Source organism: Cyprinus carpio, chromosome A10, assembly GCF_018340385.1.
Source record: "Cyprinus carpio isolate SPL01 chromosome A10, ASM1834038v1, whole genome shotgun sequence".
Lineage (NCBI taxonomy): Eukaryota > Metazoa > Chordata > Actinopteri > Cypriniformes > Cyprinidae > Cyprinus > Cyprinus carpio.
In genome coordinates, this window is record NC_056581.1 from 11,935,485 (window position 1) to 11,954,397 (window position 18,913).

The following is an 18,913-nucleotide window of genomic DNA, read 5'->3' on the forward strand; positions in this document are numbered from 1 at the left end:
CTGAAGGGCCTTGGGTAAAAGAAGATTTCCAAAATATTTAACATTCCAAGAGACACCACTGGGAGCATTATAAGGAAGTTTAAAACTTATGGAACAGCTGCAAACCTGCCTGGCCGTGGAAGAAAGCCCACAATTTCATCAAGAGCCCTTAGCAACTTAGTCAGGACAGCTAGGAAAACCCCCTGTGTGACTGCAAGACAGCTACAGGATGACCTGATGAAGGCTGGTACAAGTTCTTCAGTGGCAACTATACAACGTGCACTGAATAAGCAAGGACTTCATGGCCGGACCCCAAGACGCACTCCACTCTTGACCTCAAGGAACATCAGGAGTCGACTAGAATATGCCAGGAGGAATTTGGATAAAACTACAGAGTTCTGGGAGACAGTTCTATGGACTGATGAAACCAAACTGGAACTTTTTGGACATATGGACCAGCGGTACGTCTGGCGTGCACAAGGTCAGGCTTATGACCAAAAGAATACCATCCCCACGGTCAAGCACGGAGGTGGGTTATTGATGATGTGGGGCTGTTTTTCTGCGGCAGGAACTGGCAATCTTGATCATGTACCTGGCATCATGGATTCCTAGAAATACCAGGTCATTTTAAAGAAGAACATGATGTCTTCTTTTGACAAATTAAACCTTTGTGATCATTAGATCTTCCAGCAAGACAATGATCCCAAGCACACCTCCAAATCAACTAAAGCTTGGTTGGAGAAAAGATGCTGGAGGATCCTGGAGTGGCCTTCGCAGTCACCAGATTTAAATCCAATTGAAAATCTTTAGTGGGATTTGAAGAAGGCAGTTGCAGCACGGAACCCATCAAACATCACTGAGTTACAGACTTTTGCACGTGAAGAATGGGCAAAGATTCCAATCGAGAAGTGTAAGAAGCTTGTCAGCACTTACCGAAACCGTTTGTTAGAAGTTATAAAAAATAAAGGACACTCCACAAGGTACTGAAGCTGGGGGTTGAATAATACTGCACATGCTTGTGTTGCAAGAGTTACAACTTTCATTTGAACTTCAAAGTTAAGTCAACTTCTGTTGTCAAAATAACTCGTATGTATCAATAAAAAATTATTTGTTCTTTCACAAGGTTTTTTTTTTTTCATTTGATTTTCATTATCTTTTATCAACATCACTATAATGTCTTTTGACTCTAATTCAATTAATACTACTCACAACAACAGTATATATATATATAATATTCAGATAAAAAGTAATAACCAAAAAAAGAGTTCAGATCATTAGTGTGCAAATCATTAGAAGCATCACGTTAAACTTGAACCCATAAGACAGTGACCAGTGGAGCATTACAAAGAGAGAATGGCCTGCCCTCGCTCCTGTGCTAATTTTATAAGATGAGCACCCCAAGGCAGATAAATGAGAGCATTTTATGATGCTATGGCATGACATGGCATATGTAGAAATTTATGTAAGCCAATATATTAAAAAAGAGCTTTAAAAGTAGTTATGTATAGGCTAACATTTTGTCACACCAGGGGCGTAGCCATCATTTCAGAAGTCACAGAAATGTCAAATACAATAATTTTATGTACGTAGGTATGTATGTATGCATTATTATTATTATTATTATTATTATTTAACAAGGAATTATTTTCTTATCTCTTACTTTGAATTCGCTATAAGAAATCAAATACACTGCTGGACAGTGGACAATAATCAATCATTTATAATCTATAATTTTTTCCTAATGGCAATTATATTATTGTTTTATATACTACAAACAATTATTTCAATTTTCTGCACAGAATAAGGTAGAAAATATATTTTATAGATTCTGTTCTGTAATAAATGATATGTCAATTAGCACTGTGTCATTCATATATTTTATTTATTTATTGCAGATAAAGCCTGTCACATCTTAAGTTCTATAAGCACGAGATCACTACTCTTTCAGTGCGAAAACTTTTTTATCTCATTTTTATAAAAAAAAAAATGCTATAGTATTTAACTTTTCCTCTCCATCGGCAAATTATGATTCTGAGAGAAAGCGTGCCGAAGTCTGTTTGCTATAGCAACGAATGCTACTTTTATGCATCTGATTATCAGATAAACCTTGCGCTCTTTTTTCAAGGTTGTTGTTAATACTGTGGTTAGTTTAACAGTTTCCTTTGTACATTCGGTTGAACGACAGTTAAAACACATTTATCATTCAATGGAACTACGCGTATGCTTTAGACACTTATATTTTTGCTCTGTCCATGCAATAAATGCCTTCGACTGCTCAGGTAATGTCGTCATTATGACAGAGAGCTAATGAAAAACTACAGAAAAGCAAAACTACTTTAGCATTACTGGCCACAAGTAGGCTACTAAGGAGAGATCACATATCAGCTGCTCAAAAAAAGTATCAGTGAGACAAACGGAGCGCTAGCTCAATCCTGTGAGTCACAGACGGTAAATAGTGGAGCACGTGAAGGAGAGACCCAAATCACCAACCCACTTCAAGGTCTCCATTAATTCGTATTGATTTAATGTATATATTTTGAAATCAAAAAATCGCTATAGAAATCGCGATTCATTCGATTATTAGCATTTTATATAGATTACTGTCCGAAATCAATGATTCACGATTCAAAAATCCATGTTTCAAGATCGATGCATTGCATGGTCAGGGTTTGTAATCGATGCATCAAGAAAACAAGAGTATAGTTACACCCCTACCCATGACAATAGAGTCCCTTTCAGAACACTCACTAAAATACATAATTTAACAGCAGAGTACATCATCACATCACTTATTGATTATCTCTATATTATCTCTATATACTGTATGAATATATTTTGAATGATAGTGAATTCCGATTGCTGGTAAATAAAATAAAAAAATAAAATAAAATTAATAATATAAATTCTAAGCATTTTGCATGGGGTGTGAACATTGTGCAGTATGTGTGTCATGCAGCTTCATCTTTGTATAAATATAATTAGCAAGAAATCATTTTGAAATGTGTTTTTAGACTAAAACTATCCATAGTATATGAAGAGGACACAGACCTACACATTAGTTTTACTCTTGTGGTTGTGACTCAGGTATGGTTTTGATAAAAAGAATCCTTTCTCTGCATATCTGTCTCATCCAGAGATTCATGCCTGGAAAAACATGAATATATATCATGCCTCAAATCAAAAAGTGGGTGGACTTGGAATAGAATAAGGTAGAATATAAGCAATACTTGCTTATTTCACACCACCTAATGCAATTGCATGATTAAACTGTGTCTGTGGGGCTGGAGGCAGAACTACAGTTCCCAGCATGCACTGTAGCAGGAATAAATCATTCAGAAACACTGCTTTACTGTTATATCTTTTCTACTGTTTATTGCAATATTTGCACTAAGAAATGTGTAATGTTGTCTTAACTGAATCTATGTCTTTAAATACATGATTGTTGAGTCTCACAGCCATAGTGATGTGTGCACTGGATGTTGTTTTAGACCTCATGTTCTTTTTTTTTTCTTTTGGTCAAAAACTTTTCTTCAAAAAATATATTTTGTATTCCACAGAAGAAAGAATGTCATGCTGGTTGAAAAGACAGTGCTGACAGAGTTTTTATTCTAGGGTGAACTAGTCATTGAAATACCCTCCAAACAGAATCAAATACTTGAGTTCAAGTGCCATAATAAAGAGTATCTGTCCACTAAATTACTGACCCAGGCAAAAATTACATGCAAGTACAAACGAAAAGCACCATTAATGAACCAACAACCTTCCCATCGTGATATTTGTTTTTTGTATGCTGTAATTTACAACAATCATATCAAAGTTTTCTTTTTTTAAACAATAATACATTTTAAAAGCATATGTATAGTATATGGAAACTATTCTATAATATATGCATACATATCTATATTTGCCTCTTATGCGACCTCCTCCCTGATTCATTCATTAAGAAGACTTATAGTGATTTGTTAAGTTATATAAGACTGGAGCCATACCACAATATGAACAACAGCCAAAATACAGTTTGAGACAATACAAGCTTACTGTGTGAAAAAAGTGCCTTGTTTCTGCTAGAAAAACTATGCCGAAATCCCCAGCACTGTAATGTTAATAAGGGAGATCACCATTGTGAGAAGCTTTCAACCATCTGTCACTCTGGCAGTCGGGTCAGGGGGCGTCCACTTAAGACTTCATCATCCTGCCTGCTTCAGAGAAGGACCCTCAGTTCAATTAATAGCATGTTGTAGTGCTTTGTTTTCTGCTGTATGAGTTCCATCAGTGGTGCTGGTACTTGTTCAGGGTCTGAACAGATCTGCACTGAATATTTTACTGCTTTACTGCTTAGGGACATTGTTTACTTTTTCAATTTTCTTACTTTTGTGTTCATTAAGTATTTTTTGGTTCTGTTGGCGACATCCCTTGTGTGCTGAATACTTGTTACTCTGTGTGATTTAATCAAACCAGCAGTTTAATAAACTGAATAAGAAAGGACAAACAATTAAGTTTCAATGTTAGCCTTGCACCTCAGGTTAAGATCAGTGAGTTTACTAATAAGAGTGATATTGAATTCCTGAGTTAGGATGCTCTGACTGACAGCTCTTTTTCCTTTCTTTTAATAAAGTACCAAAAAATACCTCCTACATTGGCATTAACATTATTTTTCCGTCCATAAAAGTGTTTCCTGGGGGATGAACATAATTGGTTGTTTATAAATAAAAGCTAGAAATGCCATTAAATTGCTGGGATGTGTCACTGGAGAGATCAGAGTAAACAACCTGTTTTTATTGCACATATTCCTCTCTGTGACAACACATAGATATTGGAAACCACATGAAAATAACTGAAAAAGTAGACTATCCATATTTTTGCTTAAATCAACCTACAATTACTTTGTGGTTGTAATGGCTACCTTAACATTTACTTGAGAGGGTTTGCTTTCAGCTTTTCCAAATGTGCTCAAATCCTTTCTTCCTGTGGGGAAAGCAGAGCCGGCACCAGCGCAGCGCTGATGAGGTGGCGGCTGAGGTAAAGGAAGGGGGCGATGACGTAGCACAAAATAAAAAAACAAACAAACAAAAAAAACATATTCACATATGTGTAAGACCGTAAACAAATCTGCCCGCTACTATTAGAATACTGGGTTCACACAAAGAGTGGTTTGGTCGCGAGACAGGTCAGTCAGTTTTTTTTTAACCGCAAGGTCTAGAGACGTGTTATTAAAAGCTGAATTTCTTTGAACTTGAGCGCCGTGTTTTAGAATGATGTATTATGTGCAAGAAGATGCTATAAAGACCTGAGACGAGCACAGCATTCAAACACAAATTCAAAGACGTCTGTAGCACATTTAGTTTGAAATACAATGGAAAAGTACCACAGTGAAATGAAAAATGCGTTCTGACTGAATGACCCTACTAAAAGCAAATACAGATGGCAGAGTAGCTATTGAATAAAACAAAATCGCATAGGCAACAAGTTCGAAAATCTGACACCCAGGAAATAATATGTCTTAGGAAGCAGTTTTACCAAAAAGACAGACAAGTGATACCACCACAACTACCAGAAATGCTTATTTGTGTCTGCTTTACAATGAAACACAAGCTTATTGCGACCGATTCCCTGACATAACACATTCATTGCGACACATTTAACAGATGCATCATTTTAAGTTAGAACAACTTGAACAGCAACAAACAATAACAATACAGCAAAATAATCAACTAACTGCGACCATCTAGCCCTCTATTAAACATTAAAGAATTATTTAATCATACCTTTAGCTTACTCAGTAGTGCTGCATTCTTAGTTGAACCGCTTGCGCAGGAAGTTTGTGTGTCAGATTAAAATGACACTTTGTGAAATGGACTGTCCTAAATTGTTGCTATAGTAGCATCGTATTAATGCTAGAAAGCCTATGCATTTGGTAACTGTATTAACCAGTGGCGCTGGCCCTGGGAGAAAGTAATAATTAGTACAGATTTATTTGGTCAAAAATATAGCAAAACAATAATATTAAGAAATATTATTCAAATAATCTAAAATAACTTCTCTATTTTAATGAATTTTAAAATGTATTCCTGTGATGGAAAAGCTGATTTTCCATCAGCCATTACTCCAATAACACTGCTATTGTCAATGAGGAAAACAGTAGTACTGCTTAATCTTCTTTGTACATAGATGATAGAGAGAGAGAGAGAGAGAGAGAGAGAGAGAGAGAGAGAGAGAGAGAGAGAGATTAAACAGGGCCAAATAGTTTTCTAGTTTTTGTTCCATGTCTTTTGCTACCAGATGATGAATAATCTCATTATTTTTATTAATTACTCACTTAATATTCATCAGTTGTATTAAGCCAACAACAACAACACAAAATTGAAGTGTTGCTGGCAAATTATGCACTGAAACCTCAGTCGGTATTCAAATAATTTGTAGACTTCAAGACGTTGTCAATCAACCTACGGCAGCTTATGTATTTTTAAAACACTATCAAAATGCAACAGCTTACAGCTTCACACTACATTGATAAGACTGACGTTTCTTTTTTCAGTGCTTCAAGGCCCAAATCATAAAGTGACAACCTTTCACATGCAGTTAAAGTGAACAGGCTCTGTCACAATGGTGTGTGTTTTTCCCTCAAAAACACAAGAGGAAAAATGCTACCTTAGAAATATCTTGTTTTTTTGTTTGTTTGTTTTTTTCAGGTAGAAACCATGGCTTCTGGCTTGGCTAAAGTCTGCCACCCTTCATTTGCTTTGGCTGAGCTGAAATGTCTTTTCTTTGGGGGATAGATAAATCACCACACATCTCCAGGTGTGCACAGGCACACAGCAGTAGTCGCCATTTGGATCGGCACTACAGAGAATTTGGGGCACGCAGAGCTCTCTGCCATCAATGTGACGGTGTTTGTGACAGCTCGTCTCAACAGTTCTCCATTATGCAAAAGCTGTGCTCGTGATCAAAAGTAAAATACATGACACGAGTGATGGCAATCAATACAAAAAAAAAAGATTCCAGATGTCCTTAATGTTCTTTTCCACCTGATTTAACCTGACTTCTAAATTGTGGCACCAGCACAACCATGAACTTACAAGATATAATGTTGCTATTGAAATGAATTCATTTACATTTGCTTTATGTTCTTACAGTCAAGAAGATGGGTTGCTTCAAGCTAAATGCAATTGTGAATCAAGCTAATTTAACTGATAACTGCAGGATTCTATAGAATCAAGAGTGGAAGACCTTAAACTAACTGTGCCACATAACAGAGAAAATCAAAGTTTGTTTGAATGGCTAAATTAAGAGAGAAGGAGGGGGGAAAACAGCACTCTGGGCTGACAGATGGTATGACACATTTAATTCTCAAGTGGAAGGATTTCAAGTAGAAAAAAGGAGAAGAAATGAGGTCCGGCGATTCTCTGTTGTAACACAGATCAGAAAGTCAAAAGTCAACATTTCCAGTATCTATTTCATTCTTTCTATTAATGCAGATTTTTTTGTATTATTATTATTTGTGCAATTTGGATTCTTCATGCATCCTTCGTGCACTCACTGTGGCAAGTATATGATTTTATATTCAAGCACATAAAATCAAATTCAAATGACAATGAAAAGTTTGGAGTGTTGAGATGCCAATTTCAATGTCAACAGAATTAATATCTCTTTAAACCAGCAATAAATTATTGTAACTTCTGACAAATATTTGGCTTGTTTATTATAAACAGTTGACAGTGATTCAGATGTTGATGTCAGAAGGAGCAACAATATCCTATTATTAAGTACTTTATTATCTACAAGCAATTGTTCAATTTTAATCTTTGTTTCCTCTGGAATTTTTTTTTTTTTCATTATCAACACGTTTATTTAGAGAAACCATAAGCATTTTTACAGTTCAGCCCAACCCCTAACATTTCAGCCAACAAGACAAAGACTAAACAAATGAATGAACAAAATATATGTACATACAGACCAGAAATGATGTGCATGTGAAAGAGATGCATTTATTTAATAAATAAGATTTTTGCATTAAAAATAATCTATCCATTTTCTTTCCCCCATGTTCTTTAATTAAATCATATATTTTATTTATTGTTATATTATGGATAGCACCATTCTTGCCTTCAAAAAAAAAAAAAAGCAAATAAGCTGTGCTATATTGTGTATATAGTAATGGACTTTAGTTTATAGTAATGAATTTGAATGAAGAAGCCAATGTCTCGTTTGTAAAGGCTTGTTTCATAACTGGATGAATCAGCATTTGTGAATGAATCTACTATAATCACTATATTACTATATGTTGAGGGCACACAGAGACACAGTCTTGAGGGCCTTATTTGCTTTACACACACACACACACACACACACACACACACACACACACACAATGGGCACACCCACCCCACACATCTAGCCTAAGTATATATTCAACACATATATTCAAAATAAATATATCAATTTAAACTAGTTGCAACACTGTAAGAGAGCAACTAAACATATCAGCTTTAACTCTTTCCCTGCCAAACACAGAATTTTCCGGGTTTCCGTATGCATGCATATGCACATGTAAAACAAAGCAACAATGCAACGGCAGTGTCGGTCAAAAAAGCTGCACTTGAACCATAGACTGTATGAAAAACATGGACGTAGTGTCCGTGACGTCACCCGTAGGATTCCGAAGAGCGTTTTTGAAGCTCAAAGTGGGCGGAGACGGCTGTCGCCATCTTGGCAGTGCGTAACCGCGCGTCACTCCCGGATAATCGAAAATGGGCAAAGAGGCGGGAGCTGGCTGCTGAAACCACGCCCACCTAGCTTAATGGCAGTGTCAGCAGCGGCAATCTACCTGTCACTCAAGTGGCCATACCTTTAAAGGGATAGTTCACCCAAAAATGAAAATTTGATGTTTATCTGCTTACCCCCAGGGCATCCAAGATGTAGGTGACTTTGTTTCTTCAGTAGAACACAAATTATGATTTTAAACTTCAGCCGTTGCAGTCTCTCAGCCGTACAATACATGGCAATGGTAACAGAATCGCAGCCTTATAAGTGCATTACCGCCACCTATCTCTCAAATGGACTATTGACACTCTATCTACAATCTCAATCAGGAGTGTCAATGGTCCACTTGAGAGATAGGTGGCGGTAATGCACTTATAAGTCTGCGATCCGCCATAAAGCAAGCAAGAAGAAGATGATGCCTCAGGCCCATGCTGCTGTGAAGCACGTTCACAACAGTTCTAACAGTTCAGACATTGCGTGAATCAGAGGTAAAAAACGATATAAATACTGTTCAGTTTCTTGCACAGACCGATCGTTTTATGTCTTTACACATCAATGTATCATCACGAGCCGCAGGGTTTCATTTGGATTTGTCTGTGCATGTTTTTTTTTACTCTCATAGATTCTGTTACCATTGCCATGCATTGTACTTGTAGCTGAGAGACTGCAACGGCTGAAGTTTAAATTTTCATTTTTGGGTTAACTATCCCTTTAATTATACAGAAATTTAAGGCTTAATATAATTTAAACGGATGAGTTATAAAAAAAATTCACCCCCCTCACAGTTGTCTTCAAGGGCAAAATTAGCTATATAGACCAAAATCATTTTTTGAAAAAGGCTGTAAACATGTTTTTTTTCTGCTGTAAAGTTGGGCATTTTAACATGGGGAGCCTATGGGATTGACTTTCTTTTGCAGCCAGCCTCTAGCGGCCAGTTGACGAATTACTGTTTAAGTCACTTCCATGTTGTCTTCACGAGAGAGAGCGGGAGGTTGTCGCTTGACTTGAACACACCGCACATACTACAGCCGACAGCAATCTAACACGTGCAGGAATTAACTGTCTATATCAGCAGGTATCAATAGTATATATTCATCATTCAAAAGGAGAAACTGAAACAAAGATATACGAGATAAACACAGATATACGAAACGTTAACAAAGCATCGCTTGCTTACCGTTTTGAATATCAGTAACGTTGGTAACTTTAATCATTTTTAGCATCTCATGTTGTTATGAAAACATTTGCGTATTAGAATGATTGGTAAAGATAACGTAACATTCAAACAGCCTTCTGTCTGTACCGCCTTCATTTATGTGCTTGTATTCATCACTTTCGCTTTAATTCTCGGGCACTGACACGTTCGCTAAACTGAACATCCAATCAGAGCTTTCACACGCGGCGATGGTCCCGACAGCCTTGACAACAATTCAACATGCTAAATCAGGCAAACTGCCTCCGACGTAAGCCCGACGTAAGCCCGACGCAATGCGACGAGTGGAACACACCAAACAAACTAGCCCAACCATCACCCGCTGTCGGCCTGACATTGGCCAATAGCCACTTGGTGTCGGCTTGGTGTGTCCCAGCCTTTAGAAAAAGTACACTCTCTTCCAGATGTTTCTCATATATGTGTGTGTGTGTGTGTGTGTGTGTGTGTGTGTGTGTGTGTGTGTGTGTGTGTGTGTGTGTGTGTGTGTGTGTGTGTGACCTAAACCCCTCTCTTACTCTCCCCTTGTGTTTTTCCCTTCTCCCATATGTGCTCTCTCTCTCTATTCTTTATTCCTATCTCTCTCTCTCTTAATGTATACACACATGCGCATAAACTTCTTAGGGTTCAAATGGTGAAAGATGGTGGGGGCTTTTCCAGACCCAGGTTACTGGGTTTAGTTTGTCTTTTGCTGTGAGGTGAAGTGGCCCTCTGCCAGAAGTATTCCTTATTTTTCCAGTATTTCAAGATCATACATTTATCTTATATATTCCTGGCTCATATCCAACACATATGTAATCTATATTCTATTGGTTGAAAGGGGTGTAACACCCTTATAGTATCATTTTAAATACCCCTGTATAAGACAATAAAGATTCGAAGTGAATGTATACTCAGATCTGTGTCTGTCGTGCCTTTTCTTCCCATGGCTGTGAACACTTTTGGGGGCCTGAGAAAACTTTGGTGGCGACAAGAAAGAGCGGGATCATTTCCTTTTTTAATTCTTAAAACTGCCTAATGTTACAGACTGAAATGGCAATCCTGGAAGTGGCAAAGGACTATGCAAGCTTTGGGGGTGTTGATGGAAGAGATCTGCATCTTTGCTTTGATCATCCTACTGAATATGATCCAGATGTAGTATTTGATAAAAACGAGATTTTCTCTGCTTTTCGCTCAAAATGTTGCATTCAAGTGTTGATAAAAAAGAATGCTTGAAGATTTTTTTGTTTGTTTGTTTGTTTAAAAGTAGAGGCTCTGTTTTTTATTTAAATGTATTGCACGTTCAGATATTATGAAACAAAATATTCTGGGGGCCATGAAATTTTAGTGAAAATCGTCAAAAATGCTGGCGGTGGCATGGCAACTTTTTTAAAAAACGCTGGCAGGGAAAGAGTTAATAGAATAGAGTTCTCCCCTTCTATCTATCTGTCTGTCTATCCATCTATCTATCTGTCTGTCCATTCATCCATCCATCCATCCATCCACGAACATGTATGCACATTTTGTTAGGAACACACACACACACACACACACACACAAAAAAGCATTCTGCGCATGAATGTCTCTATATTCAAAAGAGGGTTTTTCATGCATCAAACTCCGATATAAGGGTATATACAGCTCTACGGACTGCTGCCGTCCTCAGCAGTTTTTTTGTGCAGCTTTGTTACTGACAAAAATGACATTCTTTTAGACAGAGGTTCTGGTGCTAAGCGTCAAAGGACACAAGCACAGGCCACTGTTTCATGCTACACAAAACGTCCCCCGCTGCATCTGGTATAACAGAGGCATACTTTACTCTCAGTCCCTCTACAGGAAAAACGACTGCCTTGTTGGCCACATTTATATAACTTCACAGAATAACCATTAGAGGAAAAGTAAGGAAACAATGATGCTATTGCAAGTGCATGTGGGCATCCACAAATGAGTGTGTGTGTGTGTGTGTGTGTGTGTGTGTGTGTGTGTGTGTGTGCGCGTGTGTGTGTGTGACTGAGACAGAGGGGAAGGGGAAGGGGAATGGGAAATCAGGCATGAGCGAGATGGGAGAGGGAGAATGACTGAAAGAGAGGGAATAGAGAATTGAGTCGAACTTAAATTTGATTTGTTGATGAACTACTTATCTAAATAGGCCACCAAAGCTGATTACATAGACCAGACTGCATGCTGATTGCATTACCAGACGAGTGCATCTCACCACGGATTCCCAAAACAACTCCAGCAGAAAAATGAGATGTGCAAACAGCAGCCAGATTAGGCTAATAATATTTATAGCTCAATAAAAATTAAATTACAACACTTAAAACTAACACGAGTTTATTTTAAACTAAAATTTTTAAATAAGAAATTACACCTTCTAACCACATTATTGATTAAATAAACATTCGAATGTTTGCAAGACGGTCCCAAAAAGCTTTTAAAATGAAAAAGCAAGTAACATAAAACGTATATATACACTTATCATAATGACATTAATATAATCAATGACTTACTTCAAGACAGCGCTGTCTCCTTGTCTGACAGTGATGTTGTCCTTTAAATAAGATTCTCCGCTTCTCGCTGGCACTCCTGCGGGCACAAGGAACAGCAGTCTTAGAGCCACAACAATCAGGCATTTCCACTGCAGCTCAAAATAACCAGTTATGCCCATTTTTTTCCGTCAGAAAACTCAGAAACTTCCGTCCGCAAAGAAGAACCGTCTAACTGAAGGAGTGTAAATGTGATTCCTCTCGGAACGCAGCGTTCACTTCGTATTCCGTCCTTTAAATATCTCCAGAAGTATTAGTTTTACTCAGTGTTACTGATAGGAAATCCCTTCAAAATGCTTGTAAATATTCCTTGAAAGTTTTCAGCAAGTCGGGTGAGGCGTTTTGTCAAGCGTTTTCAGACACACTGAGGTGCTGTAACGAGTCTTCACAGGCAGCACATATGTTGCTCGCGCTCTCAGAGAGATGCGCGCGCTCTTAAAGATGCTTCAGCCTCGTTCTGAGCCTCGTCGTTTTCAAATTCACTTTAATTGGATCCGCACAAACTGATCACAACTGCGAGAGGATGTTCAGTGCGTGAACACCTCCGGAGGTGCTGAAAAGGGTTGCCTGTTTGAGAAAAGATGCAGAAATACTCCAGGAGACAGAGAACACGCTCGGCGCGCGCTCGGTGGTGCTCTTGTGCTCGGTCGGATAGGTGAGGAAAAACTGACTGCCCATCCTGTGTCTCACTAACTAGAGCTGAACTCAGGGTGAACGCATGCGGAGAAGACAGATAGATACTGCACGCACTGAGGTCAACGCAGAGAATGGGGAAAATATTTACTCCAAACACATTCAAAAAAATAATACATTTATTTTGGACAACTGGGATATTATTCATCTGTCTGGCTGTCTGTCAGGCTGTCTACCATCAATTTTGAAACACACAATTTTTAAGATTATAATGATCACACAAGTAGAACCAGACATTCTAGTATGCTTTTTAAAATCAAACGTTTATACCATAGTATACAGTACTGGTCTGTCTCAAAGTGCCCCTTCAAAACCCCTCTAAAACCATCAAACAGTCTACTTTTGCAAACCAAAGTCCAGCAAACTATCTTAAAATGTTTTTTTTCCGGCTGATTAGTATTGCATACTAAACAATATGTGATTATGAAATCAGACTTGTGGAAAACACCATTTTCAGCAACATTTAATCATTAAAGTGATCGTTTTTAGCCTTGCATGAAATGTAATCCATGATTAGGAGATTACAGCGAACAGATTAAAAACATTTTATGTGGTGTGCAATTTATACCAGATTATCATTCTCATATTTATATACCACATAATCCTTAACTAATCACTTGTAACTATGTTTACATTGATGGTAGATTCATTCCAGCAAAAGAAATGCAGAAGATAAAGGTTTAAATGGGGTTTGCTGGTTTAACAGAGTTACTTGACCATTTTACCAGAGATCGTTACATTAAAATGATGATGATGATGATGAACATGCCAAATGGAAGAATGGCAAAAGATAAGATTTAATTAAAAAACATATATCTTTCTCTGATGCTACCTGGTACTTGTGAAGCTAATTTGATTCAACTGCTTTTTAATTAAAACCTGGCTGACCTAAGCAAATTGTAGATCCGTCTAGCTAATTAGTAGTGTGAATCCACGCTTCAGTGAAATATGTTGAAAATGATACCCTTGATTTGATAATAATTCTGGTAGAAGGGAAAACAACAAAAGTCTACTGATCCTTAACATCTGAATTGACTGATTTAGCAAAAATGTGGAAAATCCAACCATTCGACCGTTCTTACCACCACAGGACACAATGAGCCAATTATCTTTCTTTGTTTAATTGTTTCTTTCGTTTTTTCTGGAGGAAGCTCAGTTGTGTTCAATCCCATGGCTCTGGGTGGGTGGTTGAAAGAATGTTTCATTTCACTGTTTTTGTTGTGAATCAGTCACAATGTGTTCACATCTTTGTTATGAATGTATCTATAGTTAGCATTTCAGTTCAGGTCAGTTGATGATCTTACACCATAATGTGCATATTCAGTGTTAAAATGGGTCAGCAAGTAAATGGATGCTCAGATATGGATCATCAAGATTCACAAATTAAATTTATGCTTTGCTCTGCTGTAAGCAAAAGGTCTACCACACAGAGCAGTTCATATTGCTTAGTGAACACCACTAATATAAACAGACATTAAGATCACCATGAAGGAAAATGCAACCAGAAAGAAGCCACAGAATGATATAACTACACTCACTTTTGATTAACTCCTGTCTGCCTTGTGCTGCTGTTCTGTTAGTCGCAAAGGCTGCAATTACATAGAATTACCTATATATCTCTGTTTATCCACCTATCCATCTGCCAATCCAAATTACTGACCATTTTCTTTTCTTCCTTGCCAAAATGGCCACAAACCCCTTTAAATCATAAAGTAACACAATTTGCAGTGTAACCAATTGCCACATTAATTTAGAATACATGGCAACTGGTGTGTGTTTAGGTCATTTTACATTTTCGATTAAAATCTAATCCAATCCAATCTAATCAGAGTTGGAACTATGCATTTTATAATATAGAGTGCAATGGTGCCCACCCAATTTGGTTGGCTGGTTCCAGAAGTATTTTTCTCATTATCTTTTTTCCACAAGGATTTAAAATAAATAAATAAATAAATAAAAATCTTTATTAAAGCGTTTTAATTTATAAACCAAGCCAACAAGCTACAAGGTGAGTTACAACATTACAAATTTTTATTTGAAGCAAAAATTTACATGAAAATCTGACAAAAAAAGACAAGGTACAAGACTGTGTACTTAATAGCTTTAGTGAGGGAAAGAACTACAATCCCATGAAGCAATGTAAATGACATACTGCAATAAAATAATGGGAAGAAATATAAAACTAGTTATTTAAAGTTCTTGATTGTATCTACAAATTAGAGTGGGCAGAGCTAAAGAGCTATTTTGGTGCATTTTGTTCTCTCTGATTAGTGGTAATTTCGATACAACATCATGGGCACTGTATTTTTTACGCAACAAATTCCACTATTAAACACGATTGTTTTTAAGTTGAATTAATGTGAATAAATGGTTTAAAAAAAGCATATAACACTCATTATTTACCTCACAGGTTTGTCTTTAAAGGTTTATCAATTATTGTTAAAAAACTGTTTCCCCATGGAGAAAATTAATGGAGTTTTTACTTCCAGAACCCTACCTTTGTGCTCTGTTAGAATATATTTCACTCTATCTGCTGAAATATTTCTGTGAGTTTGCCTGTTTGTGTTCCCTCCTCCCTTCTATGTTCTCTCTCTCTGCTTTCTTTAGTCTCTCCTCTCTCTGTATCTCAGTGTATGCACACATGTGTATATACAGTACGTATATCTCTTCTTGTGTTCAAATGGTGAGATGACATTGGGGGCCTCTTCAGACCCAGGTTGAGTTCAGTCTGTCCTTTTCGCAGGGTAAAGGTATCATTCTGCCAGATGTACTCCTAATATGTCCAGAACTTTGTGCCCATATTCCCATTTTATATAACACACAGATGTAATGCATATCCTATTGGATCTAGAGGTAGCAGGATGAAAAACACTTTGTTTGCCAAATGTATTCCTTATACGTCTTTGTTTCCCCCTTACATTCCTATATGATGTAGTGTATAATTCTTATTGGATAATCCACTACAACACCCTTACAATGTATCTATATAATCTATTGATGTAATAATAAACTGTTTGTGTACAGAGACTCCATGTTCATGACTCTTCCCATGGATCCATGCATTCGTGAGTGGTGGAAACTGAGAATACTTTGCTGGTGATGAGAAATAACGGGGTTAGTTAATTAGTTAAGATTAATTAATTTTAACATGCTCTATTTACTTGTGGTATCTAGTCATTTTTTCTTTTATTAAACTGATAAATATAGTAGCAAGTCACTACCATTCTTGAAATTGTGACTGATAAGTTGCTGTTAAATCATAGTAGTATTAACCCAGCTATGTAAGAATGTAACTATTTTAAACTATATTAGTGTGGCATGACACCTCAAATCTAAATGCACTCTGGCTTATCATATCTTGCTCATTATCTCTTAATTTCTTATCAAATGGCAAGATATATGTGCACTGCAAATGTCTACATTTAACCTCAAGGTCAAAAGCAATTTGTGCCAGAAAACTAGGACATTAGAATACCATTTCAACAACTAAATCTTTGGCAAATGCAGATTTGCTATCCTACCAGAGTCAGTAACTGTGTTAGTGGAGGCTGCCACTGTCTTCAAGGTAAACACATTTCGCTTTAGCTTTTCAATCAAAAATGTTACTCCGGCTGAACCGTTCCTGATAGATAACATTAATTCAGCTAGATGCATTGGCATGAGAGCTAAAATCACTTCAGTTTAGGGGAAGCTATGTTGAAAATGTCAATTATCATTCCACATGGTTATGCAAATTACGTTGAGGGAGACGACGAGTTAATACAGCTGGTATTGCTGGAAATGTTTGACGCTCAATCTCCGGTTGGCATTCAGAGTCACTCAAAACTATTCATGCACGCTCACTTTCATACTGTCACCTGATGTTCAATGTCCCTGTCTGCAGTGTCTAGCGTTAAACTATCAATTTGTCATATGCAGACTTGATAAAAAGTGATGTCTGCTCATTTGTGCATGTTTGTGTGAGTATCGCTGATATAATGTGAATGTTTTGTAATTACTGATGCCTTAACTTAATTTTTGACATGCCCCAGTATCAGTGGAGAAGAAAAATAGCTCTTTAACTTTTTAAACAATAATCCTAATAATGAATGCAACCTAAACAGCTGTTGCAGACACACTGTACAAATTAGCATAGTTTTGCAATATCAGACATCTCTAAAAGACTAGAAAGAGTAGTTTTGTGCCCTATTAGTAAACTTTGTGTGTTTGTAACTATATTTAAAGTTGAAAGCACTACAAATTTGTTAAAATTGCTTTCAATCTGTGCACTGATGGTGGGACTTTTCAGCCCAGGACACACCAAGCCGAAGGTCATCTTTATGCCAGTAGGTGGCAACAAGTGACTGTCTTTATGAGTGAGTCATGGACTCATTCATTCAACTGATTCAAAACACTGATTCCAAGAAACAAGGAACAAAACAAGTGACAAGTCTTTATGAGTAAGTCAATTAATCACTATTCACTTCAGTGAAGTGATTCATTCAAAAACTTCTGTTCACAGGAATGAAACAAGTGACTGTTTCATTGAGTCATTGAAACACTCAACCAATTCATAGACAGACAGACAGAAAGACAGATAGACAGAAAAAAAAAAAAAAGATAGATAGATAGATACAAAGAAAAAAATATATATATAGATAGATAGATAGATAGATAGATAGATAGATAGATAGATAGATAGACACTATAATTATTAACTATGTTGCTATTGGTGAACTAGTTAAAAAAATGATTATAATGTCTTTATTAAAGGTTTTTGTTGAGTAGCAATAAAAACAACACTAACAAAGGTCAGCTCGAACTAGCAAAGATTGAACCTGTTATAATACAAAGGCAAAAGCAGGATGTAATCTTCACATGGCATTTCTTCCATGTTCAGTTTTCTTAAAAAAAAAAAAAAAAACACAAATCCCTTCAAAAGTATCTGGCTGAAGAATAATTCCCCAGTTGACCTTTCAGGACCAAAACTGAAGCAAAGCTCACAAAATCTATTCATTAGTGTCACAAAGTCTGAGACATGCGACACAGACTGATTCTGAACTCCTTGATCCCAGAGTGCACCATTCATGCTTGTCACACTCCACAAGTGTGTCTGTCACCATTCAGACATGGATTTAAGGGGATATATACTCAAAAATGAATATTTTGCCATTTTTTCTTACTTTCATATCATTCCAACCCATAATGTTTTTTGTTCTGTAGAAAACAAAAGGAGATGCTAAGGAAAATGTTTATGCTGCTTTTTTCCTTATGTAACCCCTCTCTCCCAGGTCCTCACCACCACACCTCGTTTTCGCTCTGAGTGGGCCTCGAACTCAGGTCTCAGGCATGGGAGGCGGATGCACTAACAAGGAGGCTAAATGACTGCAGCCACTAACTTAGTCGCTAGTGAATCTCTTGAGATCAGGGGAGTGAGGTTTACCTGCACACCACCTACTCATTGGCCTCCGTTACACTCACCCCCCTAAACTTCACTCCAATCTGGGTCACGGCACCAATGTAACCCCTCTCTCTGGGGACCTCACCGCCACACCTCGTCTTTGCTCCGAGTGGGCCTTGAACCTGGGTCTCCGGGATGGGAGGCGGATGCACTAACAAGGAGGCTTGTTACCTGCACACCACCTACTCGCTGGCCTCCGTTACACTTAGAATGAAAGTAAATGGTGACCAGGGACTGTCAAGCTTCAAAAAGCACCATAAAAATGTCATAACAACAATAATTTAGGGTATCCCTCAAATAAAGCTT

At 37.3% G+C, this 18,913-nt stretch overlaps 1 protein-coding gene across 2 annotated transcripts in view; it reads right to left on the reverse strand.

Moving 5' to 3' along the window:
* LOC109091108 (opioid-binding protein/cell adhesion molecule-like) overlaps positions 1-18,913 on the reverse strand; it is a 161,716-nt gene that overhangs the window by 66,617 nt on the left and 76,186 nt on the right. Inside the window, exon 4 of one of the 2 annotated variants that reach the window (XM_042765240.1) lies at positions 12,439-12,514. In XM_042765240.1, coding sequence (XP_042621174.1) covers positions 12,439-12,514 — 76 coding nt within the window. Of the gene's footprint in view, positions 1-12,438; positions 13,140-18,913 lie in introns of those variants that run through there. The other variant, XM_042765239.1, reaches the window with a different exon arrangement.